Source organism: Caretta caretta, chromosome 8, assembly GCF_965140235.1.
Source record: "Caretta caretta isolate rCarCar2 chromosome 8, rCarCar1.hap1, whole genome shotgun sequence".
In the NCBI taxonomy this organism is placed as follows: domain Eukaryota; kingdom Metazoa; phylum Chordata; order Testudines; family Cheloniidae; genus Caretta; species Caretta caretta.
In genome coordinates, this window is record NC_134213.1 from 98,801,193 (window position 1) to 98,819,059 (window position 17,867).

Below are 17,867 nucleotides of genomic sequence, written 5' to 3' on the forward strand. Positions count from 1 at the left end.
ACTGGTACAACAAAGAGAGGTAAAGTTATCTGCTTTTCATTCCTTTGTCAAGTGAGGCAGGAGAGCCGGGGCAGCAGTTTATGTACATGGGTATGTCCCTGAATCCTCCTGAGAGATCTCAATGAAACTTCCACAGAGGTACTCTGCAGTCCTCTCTCCCGAAGGTTTCTAGGGTTGGCAGATTTATTTCATCCTCTGCTGTAGTGGTGTGGTAAAGTAACTTGGGCAGAAACCATTCCAATAAACGGGCTCTGGGACAGCAGCAGCAGCTGTGCTCTCTGTATCTTTGGTACCCTTTGGCTTGAGATATCGGCTAAAATCACCACTACTTGTGGAAAATGGTGCCAATATTCAGTACTATTGCCCAATACTCGTAGTTTCATGCAACTGAGCAATTCCCTCCTCATCTCACCCCTGGTGGGTCATACTCATCATGGCTGGTACTATGAATGGCACCGTGCACAAGCACTCTGAAGCAGAAGTGTCAATAAGCATATCTTGCTTCAAAGTTTAGGGGAACAAAGGAAAGGGGTTCTGAATCTTAACTTTCACTTTCCATTGTAACTATACTGATGATACCTCTGTGTGTTTTATCTGTAGCTTCTGCCACTGTGGCTTTGTGTATGCCCCAGCTGACCTGTGGAATGCCTGAGTCAGATAAAGAGGAGCATTTGGGATGACATTCCATGAGACCCTACAAGCCAGTACAGCATAAAGACTGCAAACAGAGGGCCTAAAGCAATGGTTTTCCAACTTTTTGTATTGGTGACCCCTTTCACATACCAAGCCTCTGAGTCTGACCCCCTTATACATTAAAAATGGGGGGGGGGGAAGGGAATTTAATTTAATGGGGACTTGGGGCTGTCAGCCCCACAGAGCTGATAGCTTGCAACCCCTGAGGGGTCATGACCCCCAGTTTGAGAACCCCTGGCCTAGAGGATGAATAGTGCAGACTGTATGGAGAAGGAAAGAACGGACAGGAGAAAGGCAGAGGAGGAGAGGGAGATGCACCAGGACATAATGGGGCTTCTCCAGCAGCAAACACAGATGCTGCAGATTCTTGTGGACCAACTCATTCAACAATTATGGGCTCACCTCCCTTTGTAATCCATGGAGAACTCCAGGATAGCACCTCCCTACATCCCTCCTTAACATTCCATGTGGCATCAGGGGCCACATCCCTACCCCTACCACTCTGTACTGGGGACAAGGACAACCAGCTTCATATGCACTGATCTGCGAGTGCCATGGTCAATGTATGTGTAGCTAAAACGGACATGAACGTTCCTTCCCCTTCTTTAAGCTCTGTTCCAAAAATTCATAAATCTTTTAATTTATTTGCTTTTAACTTGCACAGAATTTTTTGAGGTGTTTTTGTTATTCAATAACATTCTGTTTGGAAAATATCTTTATTAGTTCCCAACAACTGCTGCAAAATGCCTGGCGGAAGTGAAAGCACCCACTTACTTGTTATTGTACACTGTGACAACTCATAGGATCAGTGAAAAACACAGAGTAATAATCAAATATACACAAGCACCACAAAATTAACTGATACACTGACAGTGTTATAGTCCTATATTTATGCCAAGCACAACAAAATTCCTAACAGGCCCCGAAATTGTAGAGCCAGGCAGAACACAGTACACCACAACACATTCCTGTGGGGCGCTGTTAGACAGCTCTTCCAAAGCCTCCCTGAGCCAAATATCTCTGCAATGAGTTCTTCTGATACCCCTTGTGTCAGGCCATTCAAACGCAGCAGACAGATGCTCCAACTCTGCCCTCCACGCCTGCAGCAACTTTTCCTCCTTTACTTCCCAGATATTATGCAGGACACAGCAGACAGCTCGAGCCATCGTGATATTTTTCTCACTGAGATCCAATCTTGGGAGTAACCACCACCAGTGCACCTTCAAACTTCCAAAAACACATTCAACTGTCTTTCTGCACCTGCTCGCAGTTTTCTGAACAGTCCTGTGTTCTAAAAGACGCAAGCATCATGTATCTTCCCTGATCAGCCAACACTGACGTCAGTGAAGTGTCCCCAGAGATCCACCAGCACTTGGATAACCATAGAAAAAGAGCCTTTTCTGTTAACGTTCTCTGTGGCAAGGTGGTCTGGAGCCAAAATAGAGATATGCGTGCCATCTATCACTCCACTGCAGTTCGGGAAACCCATTGCTACAAATACATCCATTATGTTCTGCACGTTGCCAAGAGTCACAGTCCTGTGTAGCAGGAGACTATTAATAGCCCTGCAAACTTGAACAACAATAGCCTCCCAGTGGATTTTTCAACGGCAAAATGGTTTCCCACTGACTGGTAGCAACCCAGCATTGCAAGTTTCCACAGTGCAATTGCTACTTGCTTCTCCACTATCACTGTAGCTCTCATTCTGGTGTCCCTGCGCTGGAGTGAGCTTGGTACACAGATCCAGAAATGTGGCCTTGTGCATTCGAAAGTTCTGCACCCACTGCTGGTCATCCCAAGTGTGAATCACAGTGCGACTCCACCAGTCAATGCTCATTTCTTGGACCCAGAAGCGGAACTCCACCATCTGCAGTTGCTCCATGAACACCACCATCATCTTGAATTGGTTCTCGCTAAGTCCCACAGCAATCTGAACTCCAGGAAATTGCCCTGCGCCACATGACAATTATTGCAGCTCTGCAAATACCAGAGGATCATGCATCCTGTGCTTGCAATGTTCATAACAATAGTGTAGAGCTGCACAGGCTCCATGTTTCTTTGAGAGATGGCAGACCGCGAGAAGTCTCATGCGGGTTTGTGGGATTTTTAAAATAGGTGTGCAAATTATGGGATAGCCATAATATTATGGGGTAGAGAAAACAGCATGATGGGAACTTAACCCCGCAGTCCAGGTCACTCATGTGACTCAAAACTTACCAAAAAGACAGTGCACTGGATAGTGGTGAGTTGCACAATGGGCTACCTACCTACAGTGCACCACCTTGTGCATAAAAACAAGCATTCCTGGCAAGCACGTGCAGTGCTGATGCAAGGGGCCAAGTATGCACCTTCACAAGCGATATACTAACTGCGGCAGCCACAGAACAATGTAATTTGTGTCAGCAAAAGTTTGTAGTGTAGATATGCCCTCAAAAATCAAAATGTGTGGTTGTTGCTGCCACACCCATTTCCTGCAGAATCTAGCAAAGCAACTGTGCTAACACCTATCTTAGTACATCTTTTACCAATCAGAATAGTAATGAAATGAGGGATGGTTGGCCTAGGTCCCTTATATATCCTATGGCCTAAATATTCAATTCTGTAAGGGGGCATGATGACCTCCTGATCTATCAATGCTTTCTAGAGTGCTCCAACTGGATGTCAGGGACTCTATATGGACCATTTGATCAAGATGGTACTGGCTTCTCTAAGAGGTCAGATCCAGTTCCATCTCCTTCCCTTAATTATGAAGTGGCTGAGCTATCAAATATATGCCACTGTTTCAGAACACTGGAGGTTAGCAAAAGATGTACCTAATATTTAAAAAAGGCTCTGAGGTGAGATCCAGGGAAATACAGACCAGCAAGCCTTACATTTGCACCTGGCATATTGATTGAAGAGATTATTAAAAATAGAACAATTGTACACCTGGAAGATCATAACAGAGTCTAACCAGCATGAAAACAGTGTCTCACTAATTTACTGGAACATCTCAGCAAAGTAATGCATAAAAGAGAAGTAAATCGTATAATTTATTTAGAGTTCTCAAAAACCTTTGACCTTTATCTCACAACAGGAAGGTAAGTATTCATGGGGTAAAAGGCAGCATACTCTCATGGATCAAAAACCGGTTAGAAGATAGAAAAAAAAAGAAGTAGGATTAAATAGACAATTTTGACCATGGCAAAATGTTGAATCAGTTGCCTCAAGGTTCTGTTCCTAGAATCATAGGATGTCAGGGTTGGAAGGGACCTCAGGAGGTCATCTAGTCCAACCCCCTGCTCAAAGCAGGACCAACACCAACTAAATCATCCTAGCCAGGGCTTTCTCAAGCCTGACCTTAAAAACCTCTTAGGAAGGAGATTCCACCACCTCCCTAGGTAACCAATTCCAGTGCTTCACCACCCTCCTAGTGAAAAATTTCTTCCTAATATCCAACCTAAACCTCCTCCACTGTAACTTGAGACCATTACTTCTTGTTCTGTCATCTGCTAACACTGGGAACAATCTAGATACATACTCTTTGGAACCCCCTTTCAGGTAGTTGAAAGCAGCTATCAAATCCTCCCTCATTCTTCTCTTCTGCAAACTAAACAATCCCAGTTCCCTCAGCCTCTCCTCATAAGTCATGTGTTCCAGCGCCCTAATCATTTTTGTTGCCCTCCGCTGGACGTTTTCCAATTTTTCTACATCCTTCTTCTAGCGTGGGGCCCAAAACTGGACACAGTACTCCAAATGAGGCCTCACCAATGCCGAACAGAGGGGAATGTTCACTGATCATTGATCTGTTGGCAATGCCCCTACTTATACAGCCCAAAATGCCATTAGCCTTCTTGGCAACAAGGGCACACCGTTGACTCATATCCAGCTTCTCGTCCACTGTAACCCGTAGGTCCTTTTCTGCAGAATTGCTGCTAGCCATTCGGCAGTCCACGGCTGTTTAGCGTATTTATTAATGATCTGGGGAGAGAGGTGAGTAGTAAGAAAGCAACATTTGCAGATGACAGTTACTTTGAGTAGTCAGGACCAATGAAGACTGCGAGGAACTACAAGACCCAGGGTGAATGGGCAACATAATGACAAATGAAATTCAGTGTCAACAAATGAAAGCAACACACACTGGAGGGAAAAATTTAAACTACTTGTACACCTTAGAAGGTTCTAAATTAATCAGGTAACTGTATCATCTCAAGAAAAGGACCCAAGAGTCAGTGTAGATAGCTTGGTAAAGACCATTACTCAATGCACAGTTATGGTCAAAAAAGTAAATAATACATTGAAGCTTGCATAAGGAATGAGATCACGAACAGTACAGAGAATATTCTAATATACTCAACTGTACAGCCTCATCTGAAATACTATTTCATCTCAAAAAGGATATTGCAAAGTAAAGGGATTTCAGAGAACGGCAACGAGAATGATCAAGGGCCTGGAAAAACTCTCATATGAAGAAAGATTGAAAAGATTGGGACTGTTTACATTATAAAAAGAGATGAATAAGAGGGGACATAAGAGTTTATAGAAGGTAGATATATAACTTTGTTCCCTCTGTCTCATAACAAGAGGCATTTAATTAAATTTAAAAGGTGGAAAATTCAAAACCAATACTTTTTATATAAAACACATAAAACTGTGGAACTCACTGCCACATTAAGTATCTGAGGCCAAAAATTTCAGATTAAAATAGAAATTGTGTATTTGTATGGATAAAGAATAATTCACAACAAAAAGTTTGCGAAGGGGGGATATCAAACCTCATACTTCAGGGTTTAAGCCAATCTCTACTGGGGATCAGGCTGAGACCTAACGTGGAGGACAGATCTGCCTACTGCTGGGTTCTAATACCTTCCTCTGAAGCAAATGGTGCTGGCCACTGTTAAGAGTCTAGACTAGACTGGACTAGATAGGCATCATGTCTGATCCAACAAGGCAATTCCTATGTTATTCCCATTTTTGGGGGTCATACTGGAGACAAAAGGGAGAAGTACAAGAGGGACAAGAGAGGGAAAGGGGCGGGGGGAAGGACTGGATATTAGTCATCTTTTAAAGCTCTAAAAATAAAAAAGTTCCATTTCTCCATGAAGTCAGTGATAGCATGGACATTCACTTAACCACATACCACCATCCCAAATTTAAAAGCCTAATTAGGCATTCTTACAAGACCATAATTCCTTTTTTGAACTAAAAAGTGAACACCAGTGCAATTTTTAAAAACCCTTATGGCCAGCTGTTGGCATTGTTAATATTATAAATGTGAATTGGGCTATATTTTTAAGTGCTAGATGACTGTGGTTCTGACCCTGCCTTCAATCCTTCAGACACACAGAATAGATGGTTTTAGGTTCTTGGGAGGCTCACAATAACAGTGCTGCAAAATTCTAGAGAGATTCCTGCCTGCTGAGTTACATCAAAGGTCTAAAAATAGGTCTAAAATAAAGTAATGAAGCACAACTGTTAATAAAGGCAGCACTATTTACTGAGCAGAAATACACTACTTGTCTGAAAACTGTTTTTTGACTACCACAAATGCACCACATTTTCCTTTTGTGACGAAGTGGGCCTGTTCTTAATGTTTCCTCCGAATATTGTGGGGGTGCCTCAGTTTCCCCTATGCAGTTCTTAAGTATCTAGGTGGTGGGGTAAGGGTGTATGATCATTGCAGAGCCCTAGAGGGCAGGTGTGTGCAGGGGTCTGGACACAGAGAATGGCCGACACCCTGTTTCCTGGCAACTGATGGCCTGGGCCCTTCCCCCCCTGCAAGGTGAGAGCTGAAGGGTTGGAGAACAAAGGAATCAGGTGACCACCTGGCCCAGGAAAGGAACAAAGCCCAGAGGAGGAGGGGCTGGAGGGAGTTTCAGTTTGGGGCTGGCTGGGACATGGAGTGAAGTGCAGACGTGGTTGTCTGGCTCACTGCCCCCCAAAATGGACCCAGCTGAGGGGTCCCGTTCTCTGCACCTGCAAGCTCTGTTTTAGACCATGTTCCTGTCGTCTAATAAACCTTCTGTTTTACTGGCTGGCTGAGAGTCACGTCTGACTGCGAAGTTGGGGTGCAGGACCCTCTGGCTTCCCCAGGAGCCCCGCCTGAGCGGACTCGCTGCGGGAAGCGCACGGAGGGGCAGAGGATGCTGAATGCTCCGAGGTCAGACCCAGGAAGGTGGAAGCTGAGTGAGCTGCGTGTCCTGAAGACAGGCTGCTCACAGAAAGGCGACTGCCCCAGAGTCCTGACTGGCTTCATGGGGAGCAGTTCCAGAGCATCGCCCAGGGACTCCGTGACACCTTTGTGTCCAATATGCTAGATGAATGTCTTAAGTCTCAGTCTAGTAATTCAGAGTTGAAATGTTTTATACATGAAGGGGTCAGATGCCCAGTACAGAAGCAGTCCTAACCAAAAGGCAAGTTAGATTCTGAGTGCAAAACAACTAGATCACACTTCACTAATCAATGAAGACCAGGCAAACAACAACAGTGGTAAATGACAGTCCGAAGCTATGTTTGAGGCAAAATTACATTATTGTATTTGTAAAAAGAACACTATATATTTAAGATATAAACCAATGCTCACTCTTAAAGTTCTTTCAAATACTGTAGTGCTGGGCCATTAGTACTGTAATGGTTATGAAAATAGAGAAAATATGAATTCTAATGCTCCGTTAATAAAGAATTAAAAATTGTAAAGGACAACTTAAATAGTTACAACTCCAGCATTTTGTTAGTTATGAATGTTTAATTTTAGCAGCTAGAAAGCTACAATGCTCAAGAAAAACCTTGTACATTTCATGAAAAACATTGATTTAGATATCTTTCATATCATTAACACTTTAATTTTGCAAATTTATCTTTTATATACATACCTTATCCCAAAATAGTTTACAAGATTAAACAATTACACAGTTAATATCTAGCTATTATTTAAAAAGGTACAAGCACTATTTGCTGTCCTCTGACATAAAAGGAAATGGAGGAGTCCATGAGGCATAAAGACAGAGGGGCTGTCTCGGACAGCTGAAACAGCAAAAATCTCATACCAACAGTAGCAAGAATGTGGAAGGGATAGAGATAAGCAAAGGAAGGGAGTACGTAGAGGTATGGCCCCTCAAATAGAGTGGAGCAAAACTGATTTTAAACACACCCTGAAATGAATGTTGATCTCATGGAGCAATTTAAAGCTGAGGGTGATTTGAACATAATCCTTTATATATTTGAAAAGGTAGTAGGGGTAGTAGGATTACAAAGATATTAAAATTTGTGGGTAAGGTGAAGAGAACTTTAGAGGCCAGAGAAAAGGAAGGAAGGGAGGTGAAAGCATGTTTGAGGATTTCAGTAGAGTCAAGGTAAGTGACAGCCAGGCAAATCACTACAGAGATAGACAGATCTGCATGTGCAGGAGCTATGGAATGAGAGTTCATTATAAAGTATGGCACTAGGAGCAATACAAGCAAATATAGTCTATGGGCATGTGCTGAATGGGCTCCTCTTGCGTAAGTGACACACTTAAGATAAATTCAGTTTAAATAATCCTTGAAGTTTACTTGGGTAGGACTAGCACAGGTAATTTTAAAAATTATGACCAATTGAATATCAGCAGCATTAAAATGGTAGCTAAGGTGAAAGTTCAAGATAAGGGGAAACATAGCTAGAAATGGCTTTTCTTTTATACTTACATTATACAATGTAACTTTCTACCTAAGGACTATATCAAATATAAATTCTACAAAATTCAGTTTACATTCTTAAAAAATGTAATACTTTAACATGAAAGATAGTCACACAGAACTATACCTGTACTATTCGGTGTTGGAATCTGATGGTTTCCTAGTGATGTTACTACAGGCCCAACTGCCAAGGACGAAGGTCGCTGCTCTGATTTCAACAACTGAGAAGATTCTAGAAGGTATTTCAATATGTAAAAAGAAAGCAAACACATATAAGCAGCGGACTCCTGCTTTCCTGGAAGGAAACCCCTAGTAGTTTTATAATACCTTTGATAGCCATGATCTAGACAATTGTTGCCATTCTTCAAAGAGAAATATATATTATTTCCTTCTTTGCTGTTCATCTTTTTGTATTTATTAATCCGTGAAGCTGGTTAGAAAGTCTTACTTCCCCCCAGCCATAGAAAAAAAACGGTATAATTACTAGTTTATATATTTTCATATTGTACTGTTCCTGCAATATAACATATCCAAATAGGGGACATAGTAAGGGGACTGCCATAGGGAAAAGGAGTAAAGAAAAAAGGAATATACAGAAGGAAGTTAACTCTCTAATCGATAGCTAAGTGTTCTCCGCAAACTTTTTAAAAACTGAGATGTATAGTCTCTAAAGACCCCCTTTTTTTTTAAAAAAAACGAAATGAACAAAGCCAAAAATGCACATCAGTGAAAAAGACTAAAAAAATGTATATTTTTGGTTAAGAGTCAAAGTGCCATAGTTACATGGACTACATAACCCAGTTCACAAGCCTGAAGGTGTATGCTGATGATAGAACTCATTAAAGAATAAGCCTTCATCCTTTTTTGCAATTGTATACACTTTTCATTCATTTATAGCAAATATGCTAAAAAGAACAAGCCAGTAGCTTAAACCAGCTGAATGTAAACACTACATGAATATTTTTACTGAACCATCTGTCTGTGTACTGTACCTGGAGGTAATACAGTCTGGGTGGGCATTGTAGTGATCACTGTAGGTTCCAAAGGACTAGGCTGATATACTGCATCAACCGGGTTAATAGTACTCTGAGAAAAAGAAATAAATTAAAGCTTTTTAGTTTTTAAATACAGTAAAACATGTTCCATGTATGAAGATGCCCGAATGCAAGACAGCAAAGTCCTGAGAGAGACTTGACATACAAATTGACAGCTGAAGACATGAATTATTTTGCAAGTGTAAATACTTTTTACAAAGAATGCTAAATTAAAATATTCTAAACTGAACTTGATGTAAACCTGAATTCTCCTGTAAAGAAGTATAGATTTCCAGCTTCAGTTTCTACAATTCCCTGCAACTCCCATTAACAGCCATTGTGTGCACAGAGGAGGAAGTGAGCCTAATTTTTCATGAAGACCATCAGATATGTAAATTATAATTTAGAAAACAAAATATTGTCCAGACTACACTAAGGAACTACATAAAACTGTAAAATCATCACCAGATTATTGGGCATACCTTTGACAAAAAGCATTTTTCATGGATTTACAGTGTTCATTTCAACACAGGCACTCTGACCCCAACCCAACTTCCATTAAAGTCAATGGGAATCTGTTGACTTCAGTAGATACTGGATCAGGTCCTAGCAGAACAAGCATCTCAGACACATACAATGCAAGGGCCTTTGAGCCAAACAACTTGTATGATTGTTCCTCACTTCACTGTTCTTGTATTTTGTTATATAATATACCTATGGCTCCCTGACTCTTTATATGCAAATGTCTTGGACTGCTATATTTAGGCTTGGAAGGATTGGCTTTTTATCGGTAAATATCAGTAAACATCAATCTCGTACACACAAACCAATGAAAAAATATTTCTATCGATAATAACTGAAATTTAAAAGATAGAAAAAGAAAAATGCTGCTTGAGAACTTAGTAGAGTCAAAATCCAGTGATTTAGACTTTTGAATTAGAATGGTTACAAACGGACCAGTTAATGAATAGTAAAAATAGGTTTGGTTTTCCATATCTAAGGATATTTACTTTGTGTATTTTGACATGTGATATTGACAATTTGTGTTTTAGCAGTTTAAAAAGCTTTACCTTTTTGAATTTTAATGTCTACTGTCAAATATTTATCTGACAATTTCCTGCAACTGAAAACCCTTTTTAATCTAATTAAATTTTCAAAGAATACTTAAACTTTGATATCCTCAAAATTATATATATATATATTAAAAAATTGGACTCTGCCAAGCCTAGCTATATTCGTTTTTGTTATTAACTAGGTATGTAAAGGTAGATCCTGTCCCTACCCCAAATATTTTGCTATTTAAGGTCTTGCAGATTTTATACCCACAAACTCTGCATGGATGTGCTAGAAAATCCTGATGCCAGACTGGGGTCTAACTAAACAAGGACTAGGGACAGGAGCCAACATGAGATTTCATCCGTTACTATTTTTCTTGCTTATACATGTTTTTCATCCTTTCACCTTTATTAATTCTCTCTCTCTTTTAAAAATCTACACTGCTTACTTTCTCTCACTTATTTAAGTCCAGATTTACCTTTAACCCTGCGCTATTTTCAGACCATTTTCATGGCCCTTAGTGGTGTGTGTTGTGGTGGTTGTGTTTTGTTTTTACAAATGCCCTATTTAAAAAGAAAGATGTTAAAAAAATAAACCACTGCCTATGCTCATTGCATTTTTTGATGCAGGCTAAATGTAGTAATGGCCTCCCTCTCTTCCCTTTTCCTTATCTAGTGATAAAGAGTTCGAGGAGTATTAGTTATGTTAGGTGGCAGTGGACTACTGAAAATATGAAAGTTATTCATATTGAGTTATTTGACTGGCTCAGACTGAAGCTGCTCTCCTCCTTCTAATGTTGAGAAATCTGCAGCTTCTTTAGGTTCTGAGAAATTGCTTCTCTAATGCTAATGTAACACAGAATCAGTTTATATGTGGTAGTTAAGAATCCACTGCTACTTTTGTTTACTCAGTTTCCTCTTTGCATTAGGGACACAAAACTATCATTCCTTGAACAGTTTTAAAAATTAATATAACAAGACCTTCTGGGTATGTTTACGCTGCAATTAGACATCCGCAACTGGCTTGTGCCAGCTGACTCGGGCTTGTGGGGCTTGAGCTGCGGTCTATTTAACTGCATGTAGACATTCCAGCTCGGGCTGCAGCCTGAGGTCTGGGACCCTCCCACCTCGCAAGATCCTAGAGCCTGGGCTCAAACTCAAGCCCAGATGTCTACACTGAAATTAAACAGACCCACAGCACAGACATACCCTCTGTGTACATAGGAGCTCACTGGCAATGCATTTGGCTGTAATGTGGGAGAACAAAAAGCAAGCATCTAGTTTTCAACACTTTTTCATCTTTTCTCTTCCTCTCATTCAACTAACTTTCCAATTTCTATATGGAAATCAGTAGCGTCAATAACACACTTTTCTCCCCTTTCAAACAGGCTAAATCTAAATTCAAACCTCATGTTAGATAGAACCTTTAAGAAGCTGTAGCACTAAAGTAGAAAATTTAACCCAGTATCTCCAGTGTATGAAAAAACTACTGAACATTATCAGTAGCAAATTTTTCAAGTGAATATTTTGACTGTCACAAAGACTCCCCACCCCAAGTAATAAATTAACTATTTCCAGGACTGAACACCTGTAAATTTTCATTAATTATTCTGCTCTCCCCCAAGAAATCGTATCACAGCACTGAGTATTTGACAGCTCAGCAACAAACACGGCCCACCGGATTGGAATTTTTATATTAACACACAAAATTTCCATATAGGCTGACAACTGGGTCACATGCCAGCCCCATCTGTTTTTAAACAAGTAAGATATTAAAGCTCAATAACCAAGGTTTGTAACAGAAAGCCTTAATCTGAGCAAAAAAGGTACTACTGCACCACTATAATGCAAAAGTTGTTCTCAATAAAAGTCTTGGTGTTCATGAGACAATGCTTTATGTAGATATTGCTAAAAAACTACCACAACTCGGCAGAAGATAGAAGCTTTCAAAATGAATGATAAAAAAGTGCACTGACAGTTTGTGTTAGGCTTTGGTGGAATACCCATTACTGAAGCCATTTATGTAGAGTTAAATAAATTTCTGAAATTACATTAGGCTGAAAGTTCCTTTTCAACAGGTCACACCAGTTGCACATATGATTAAATGCAGAAGTATTATCAGTAATATATTTGTATATTATACACATATTTTAAAGAATCAGAAGTATTTTTACCACGGAATGTTCCAAACAGAAAACTAAATTCAGCCTATAACCAGTGATTTTTAACTTCTCAATCTGAGTTACTCATTCTGAATTTCTACTGTTTCACATAGTTGTTTAAAAGTTTGAGATCTTATGTTGGTCTCCATCAAAGATAATCGGCACACTTAAATCTACTCCTCTACCATAGTTACTGGCTCTCTGAAATACTGCTCCACCCAGTGTTCGCAGAGAGGAAGGTACAGTGAAACTCATGACGAAATTGCATGATATGCCACATCTGCCATTAATTAAATATTTGCTTAATCCACTATGTGGTCATCTTCCCTCACATTGCCTGTAGTGGATAAATTTACCAGGTGAGGGATTCACAGTAGAGGATGCGTGGTGAGCTTCATGGTCTGCAGAGAAAGTGATGAATAATTACCTTGTCTCAGACCCCACTCAACGTCAACCCCGGTTTGATTTACTGCGAAGGCAATGGAACTTTCTGAACTGGTTTCGTACCAGATGTGGAATTTGTCCTACAGCATAATTTCGGTGACGTTTTAGAAACAATCCACTATGTTGATGTGGCCAGCCACATATCATGACACACATTACTCCTGGTGGAATTCTGCATCAGAAAATTAAAAATTCTCACCCAAAAATAAAAAATTCTGCAGACAATATTTTAAAATTCTGCAAAATTCTGTACATTTTATTTGTCAAAACAACAAAATATAACAACATCAGTTTCAATTATTTTGGTAATTTATTTCAAAATACCTGTCACTAAGTATGTCTGCAACAATACAGACAAAAAAAAAAATAGATTCAGGAAATGTTGTTGGGTGTGGGTGGGAGAAGTATGGAACAAGTTGGTTTTTGTGTTTTGGGGGTTTTTTTCGGGAGTGGGGAGGAGAGAATGTTAGGGAGTTGGGGAGCTTCCCCCATGCACACCCTGGCTGACCCCAAGCCTCCCCCATTCAGTCAGGCACATCTGCTCCCTCTTCCCCATGTGTCCCTGCAGCCCCCTACCCTGTCTCCATGTGGCCCTGCAGCATCCCTCCCGTTCAGCCTCTGGCTCAATGCTGTTACTCCACTAGCTCCTGAGCCCACGCCCCAGTCTGTCCCACACACTAGCCCTTCTGACACCCTACCCCCGCCCCCAGCAGCCCTGTGTGCCCCACCTCTGTCTGTCCTAACCTGGCTCCACAGGCAGGGTGCTGTAATGAATGCAGCCAACCGCTGGCTGTTCTAGCGCCACAGTGGCCGCTGGTGGGTGAAAGGCAGAAGTGAAGCACTTCTTGGGTAGAATGTATTTTCTGCAGAAAAGAAATTCTGCACCAAACATGAACTCTGTGCATGTGCAGTGGTGCACAATTCCCCCAGGACTAACATATTGTTGAGGACTGTAAAATGACTGAAATTCCTGGAGTCTTTGTGCCTTGAACATCACTGATTAGAACACTGTGACTTAGCTTGACCAGATTGCATATGCCAAATAATAATACATCCCAGTTCTCTGTGGACCAGAATAGTACCTGGAATAAAAGGAGGTCCCAACGACTATTAACAAGCTAAATTAACTAACACTAACTATCCCAACTACAATACTAAACTGAGGAGAACTGGCATATGCTACACACCCGATCAGGCTGAAGCTGGCTGAGAAGGAACTGAGGGCAGTTCGGCAGCACAGCCCTATTTGTCCTTACAATGGGGCAAAAGAATGTGTAAGGAAACATGCATGGATTGAACGAGGACTGTTACCAAGAACCTCCAATCCAAGTGGAGAACCCATAGGCACACTACTCGAAGACCTATTACATGGTGTAGGTCTGCAAACAAGCAATTTAAATATTTATCCCAAAGAGTATAACAAATTGAGAAACCAAGCAATTTTAAAATGTCATTTTTCATTATTTCCCTGCCTATCCATTATTGTAAGCAAAAATACCAGATGATAGCGCATCACCAGTGTTCTACATTCTATAATAAATAAATGAAACAGAATGGCTCCGCATTTGATTCTGTATCCTCTTCAAAGTGCTGACCATAATCTTTAAGGTATTTCATGGGACAGGCTTAGCTTTGAGTCTGCCTCTACATTCACAAACTCTATCGTTGATGGTACAGTGGGTGAAACTTCCAGTTGGCAGAGACAGTGTTTTTGGGTGTTCAACTCCTTACCACAAAAGTGATCAGAACGAGCCAAAAACCTGACCATTTCCAGAGCACAATTTAAAACCTACTGCCGGTGTTTTTTACTGAGTCAGGGAAAGGCTCCAGCAGTGGGGACCCAGGAGGACACTAAATTGCTAAAAACATAGTAATGTAGATGTGAGAGGCGCTGCTTGGACATGCAGAGAGCCATGTAGAGTATTTAAGATTCTGGCATGTCTTTACTTGCCTAAGCAGTACCTCACCATCTACACTACTATTTATATCTGTGCTAGGGAGGCATACAATCTATGTACCCTACACACCGCCATAAGTGTAGACCTAGCCTTAGGGTGAAAGCCTGCTCTCACTAAAGTCGATGGGAGTTTTGCCATTGACTTCAATGCTGTCAGAATTTCACCCTCAGTGTTCAACAAGGTGTTTGTTAACACATTTTCTAGTTTAAACTGCCCACACATAATTGGGACAGCTATTACTACCACCTCAGACTACAAAGAAGTTGTTGATGCCCCTACACTATACCTATGTTGGAGATTTTAGCCAGTGGAAATGCTTACAGACCCAGGGTCCACATCTCCAAACCCTCACAAGTACTGCAAAGAGTACTGCTATACGATATTGCTGCATGTCCTGTCTCCTCCACCCCATATAGCAGAACCGTTCTGCTACATTTAGAGCAATATCCCTCCCATGGAGATAGGAAAGAATTTCCTAAGCATATGTACATATTTAATGTTATGCCATATTTACAACAAGCATTAAACAAAGTCTGCATTTACACTCTCGCTGCAAAGTTCAAATAGACACTTGTCCATGTAAGAAAAACATTATACAACTGACACACTTTTAGCACACAAAAAACTGAGTGAGCATAAAAGCTGGTCTACCCTCTCACCCCCAGAGAAGGTCTCTCCACATTGGAGGGGAAGTGTGAGCAAGCCTGCTTTGCTATCATACCTGACCTGTAGAAGGGAGCCTCAAACTCCTGTGCAATCAATTCGGCACCTTTTGCTAGCACTAAATTCTCAAAGTTTAAAGGAAAAACTAATTTCACCTTCAGATCTAGATCTTCATGATAAACATTTACTTTCACAATTAGAATAACTCATTTTGTTGGACTGCAGCTGCTCTTCATTGTCATGAGATCAAGTCCCAAAAAAGGTTCAAAGTTCTGATGAGCTCATATATAAACACATTTCCAGATCTCAAGCATGTTAACAAGGGTGGGTCTCTACAGTTTTTGAAAGTGCTACAATAGAAGAAGAAAAATATATAACTGTATAAGTTCTACAGCTTGTGTTGATGTCTACTTGAGAGATTGCCTCGCCCCATGACATGTCATACCATGGCAGATGAGGTGTTCATTGTGAGGGTCCCTTGGCTCTGTAATTCACTTCCCACTTTGGCTTGAAATAGCCTGAGTTTTTAAGCCATCAGGACACACTACAAAAGTCATCAATTTGATAAGGCTTTTGGGGATGGCTGAAGGGAGGGACTCTAGGTGGAGTGGAATGATGTATACTTTGCTACTTACTTAAGACTGGTATGCTAAATTTTTCTTGTTGAATTATGCTGTTCAGCGACATTCCTATTGCTTGGAAGCATAACTTTTGTCATGCTGCCTCAAGCTTGTGCACATAATTTTTACATGTTGAACAGAAATATACATAATATCAAGAGTAGAATCCATGGAAGGAACAGATTAAAGGATCAGAAATTACATTGTAGATTGTAACGAAAAGAATATCCAGTTTTTAGGAAATTAAGTTCTAGAGCAATCAGTTCCCTATCAACACAGATGTGATTCATACTCAAACAATGACAAACACAGAAAGAGGAAATAGAAGATATGAAGGACTGAAAACAAAGATAAACGGGCAAAGTTATATTAAAAATGAGATGACTGAAGCAGACTTAATAACAAAATCTTTTTTTCATTTCTGTGTGTCAGATGCAAAATACCATATTGAAAACACCATCCCCTTATAGCATGTGGACAACAAAATATACTCTATTTATAAAGTATGTCAGATTCAACATAATACGCTTATTTTTATCCCAACCATCTCCCTTTACATCTGGTTCACATGCAGATTTTAATTTGTTTAATTAAGTTTAAATAAACAAGGATACATTCACAATATGGCCACTTAAAAAGGTAAGTAGAAAACCTAGAAAATATTTTTCCTAATGGTAATGATGGATGGCCAACTGCAGAAGCTAAAGTTTCAACAGATAAAAAAACAAGGTAACTGAAGCAGTGAATAAGAGAAAGAAGAAAGTTTGTTGTAAATGAGTGGAAATTCAGGTCTCTGTTCACATGTTCTGCAGAAATAAAGGGAGATAAAAGATTAGATTTAAACTTACTATAAGTCCATCTGCGTGCTTCTCCTCATTACTTTGGTCCTTAAGGAAAAATGTTAAAAATATTAACACATCAATCTTTTATATTTAATCAGTTATGTATTGTGACAATTATACATACTGTATGTTTCTCTTAGGGATGGTTCAACCTGTTTTTAAAAACCTGAAGTGACTTTTGAAATTAGGACTTAAAAGCATTTGAAAATCTTACCTATCACAACTACAATACATCATAGTTGTTGCCAGCAGGCTTTTAGCATGGCTTCCCTTACTAGTGCAGGTGAAACTTTTTGCCCCAGTCTATAATATAAAGATGAGTCTCGGGAAAAAAAAAAAAATCCTGTCCTCACAATCAGGGGAATCACACTAGCAACAGGCACACACACACCATTTTAGCTTGCAGTTCTGCTCCCTATGTGGGTAGGGTTTACCAAAATTATCTAGCAACAAGTATTGTAATATTAGCCAGCACAAGCAGCTAAATTTAGTTTTAACTTTTTAATGTATTGTAAGTCATAGTTTTATTTAGTATAAACCTAAAAAGGCATTTGCAGAATATTTCCCCAAATTTCCAGTTGTCAAAGTTATGGACAACAAAAAGAGCTAAATTGGCAAAGAATGTCTGCTATAAATCAAATAGAAAAATACAAGAAAAGGCAGCAGTTATATTTACACATGTAAAGAGCATTCATATCTAAAGTGACAATATTGTACTTTTCATAAGCTTTTTCTAGATTAAGT

The 17,867-nt window shown here is 40.1% G+C and overlaps 1 protein-coding gene across 12 annotated transcripts in view; it reads right to left on the reverse strand.

Moving 5' to 3' along the window:
• Positions 1-17,867, reverse strand: part of OSBPL9 (oxysterol binding protein like 9) — a 142,935-nt gene that overhangs the window by 24,546 nt on the left and 100,522 nt on the right. For 8 of the 12 annotated variants that reach the window (XM_048861480.2, XM_075131851.1, XM_048861481.2 and 5 more), the window contains 3 exons: positions 17,130-17,168; positions 9,338-9,431; positions 8,473-8,577 (listed from right to left, as the gene is read on the reverse strand). In XM_048861480.2, coding sequence (XP_048717437.1) covers positions 8,473-8,577; positions 9,338-9,431; positions 17,130-17,168 — 238 coding nt within the window. The remainder of the gene's footprint in view (positions 1-8,472; positions 8,578-9,337; positions 9,432-17,129; positions 17,169-17,867) is intronic. The other 4 variants (XM_075131853.1, XM_048861483.2, XM_075131852.1 and 1 more) reach the window with 1 other exon arrangement.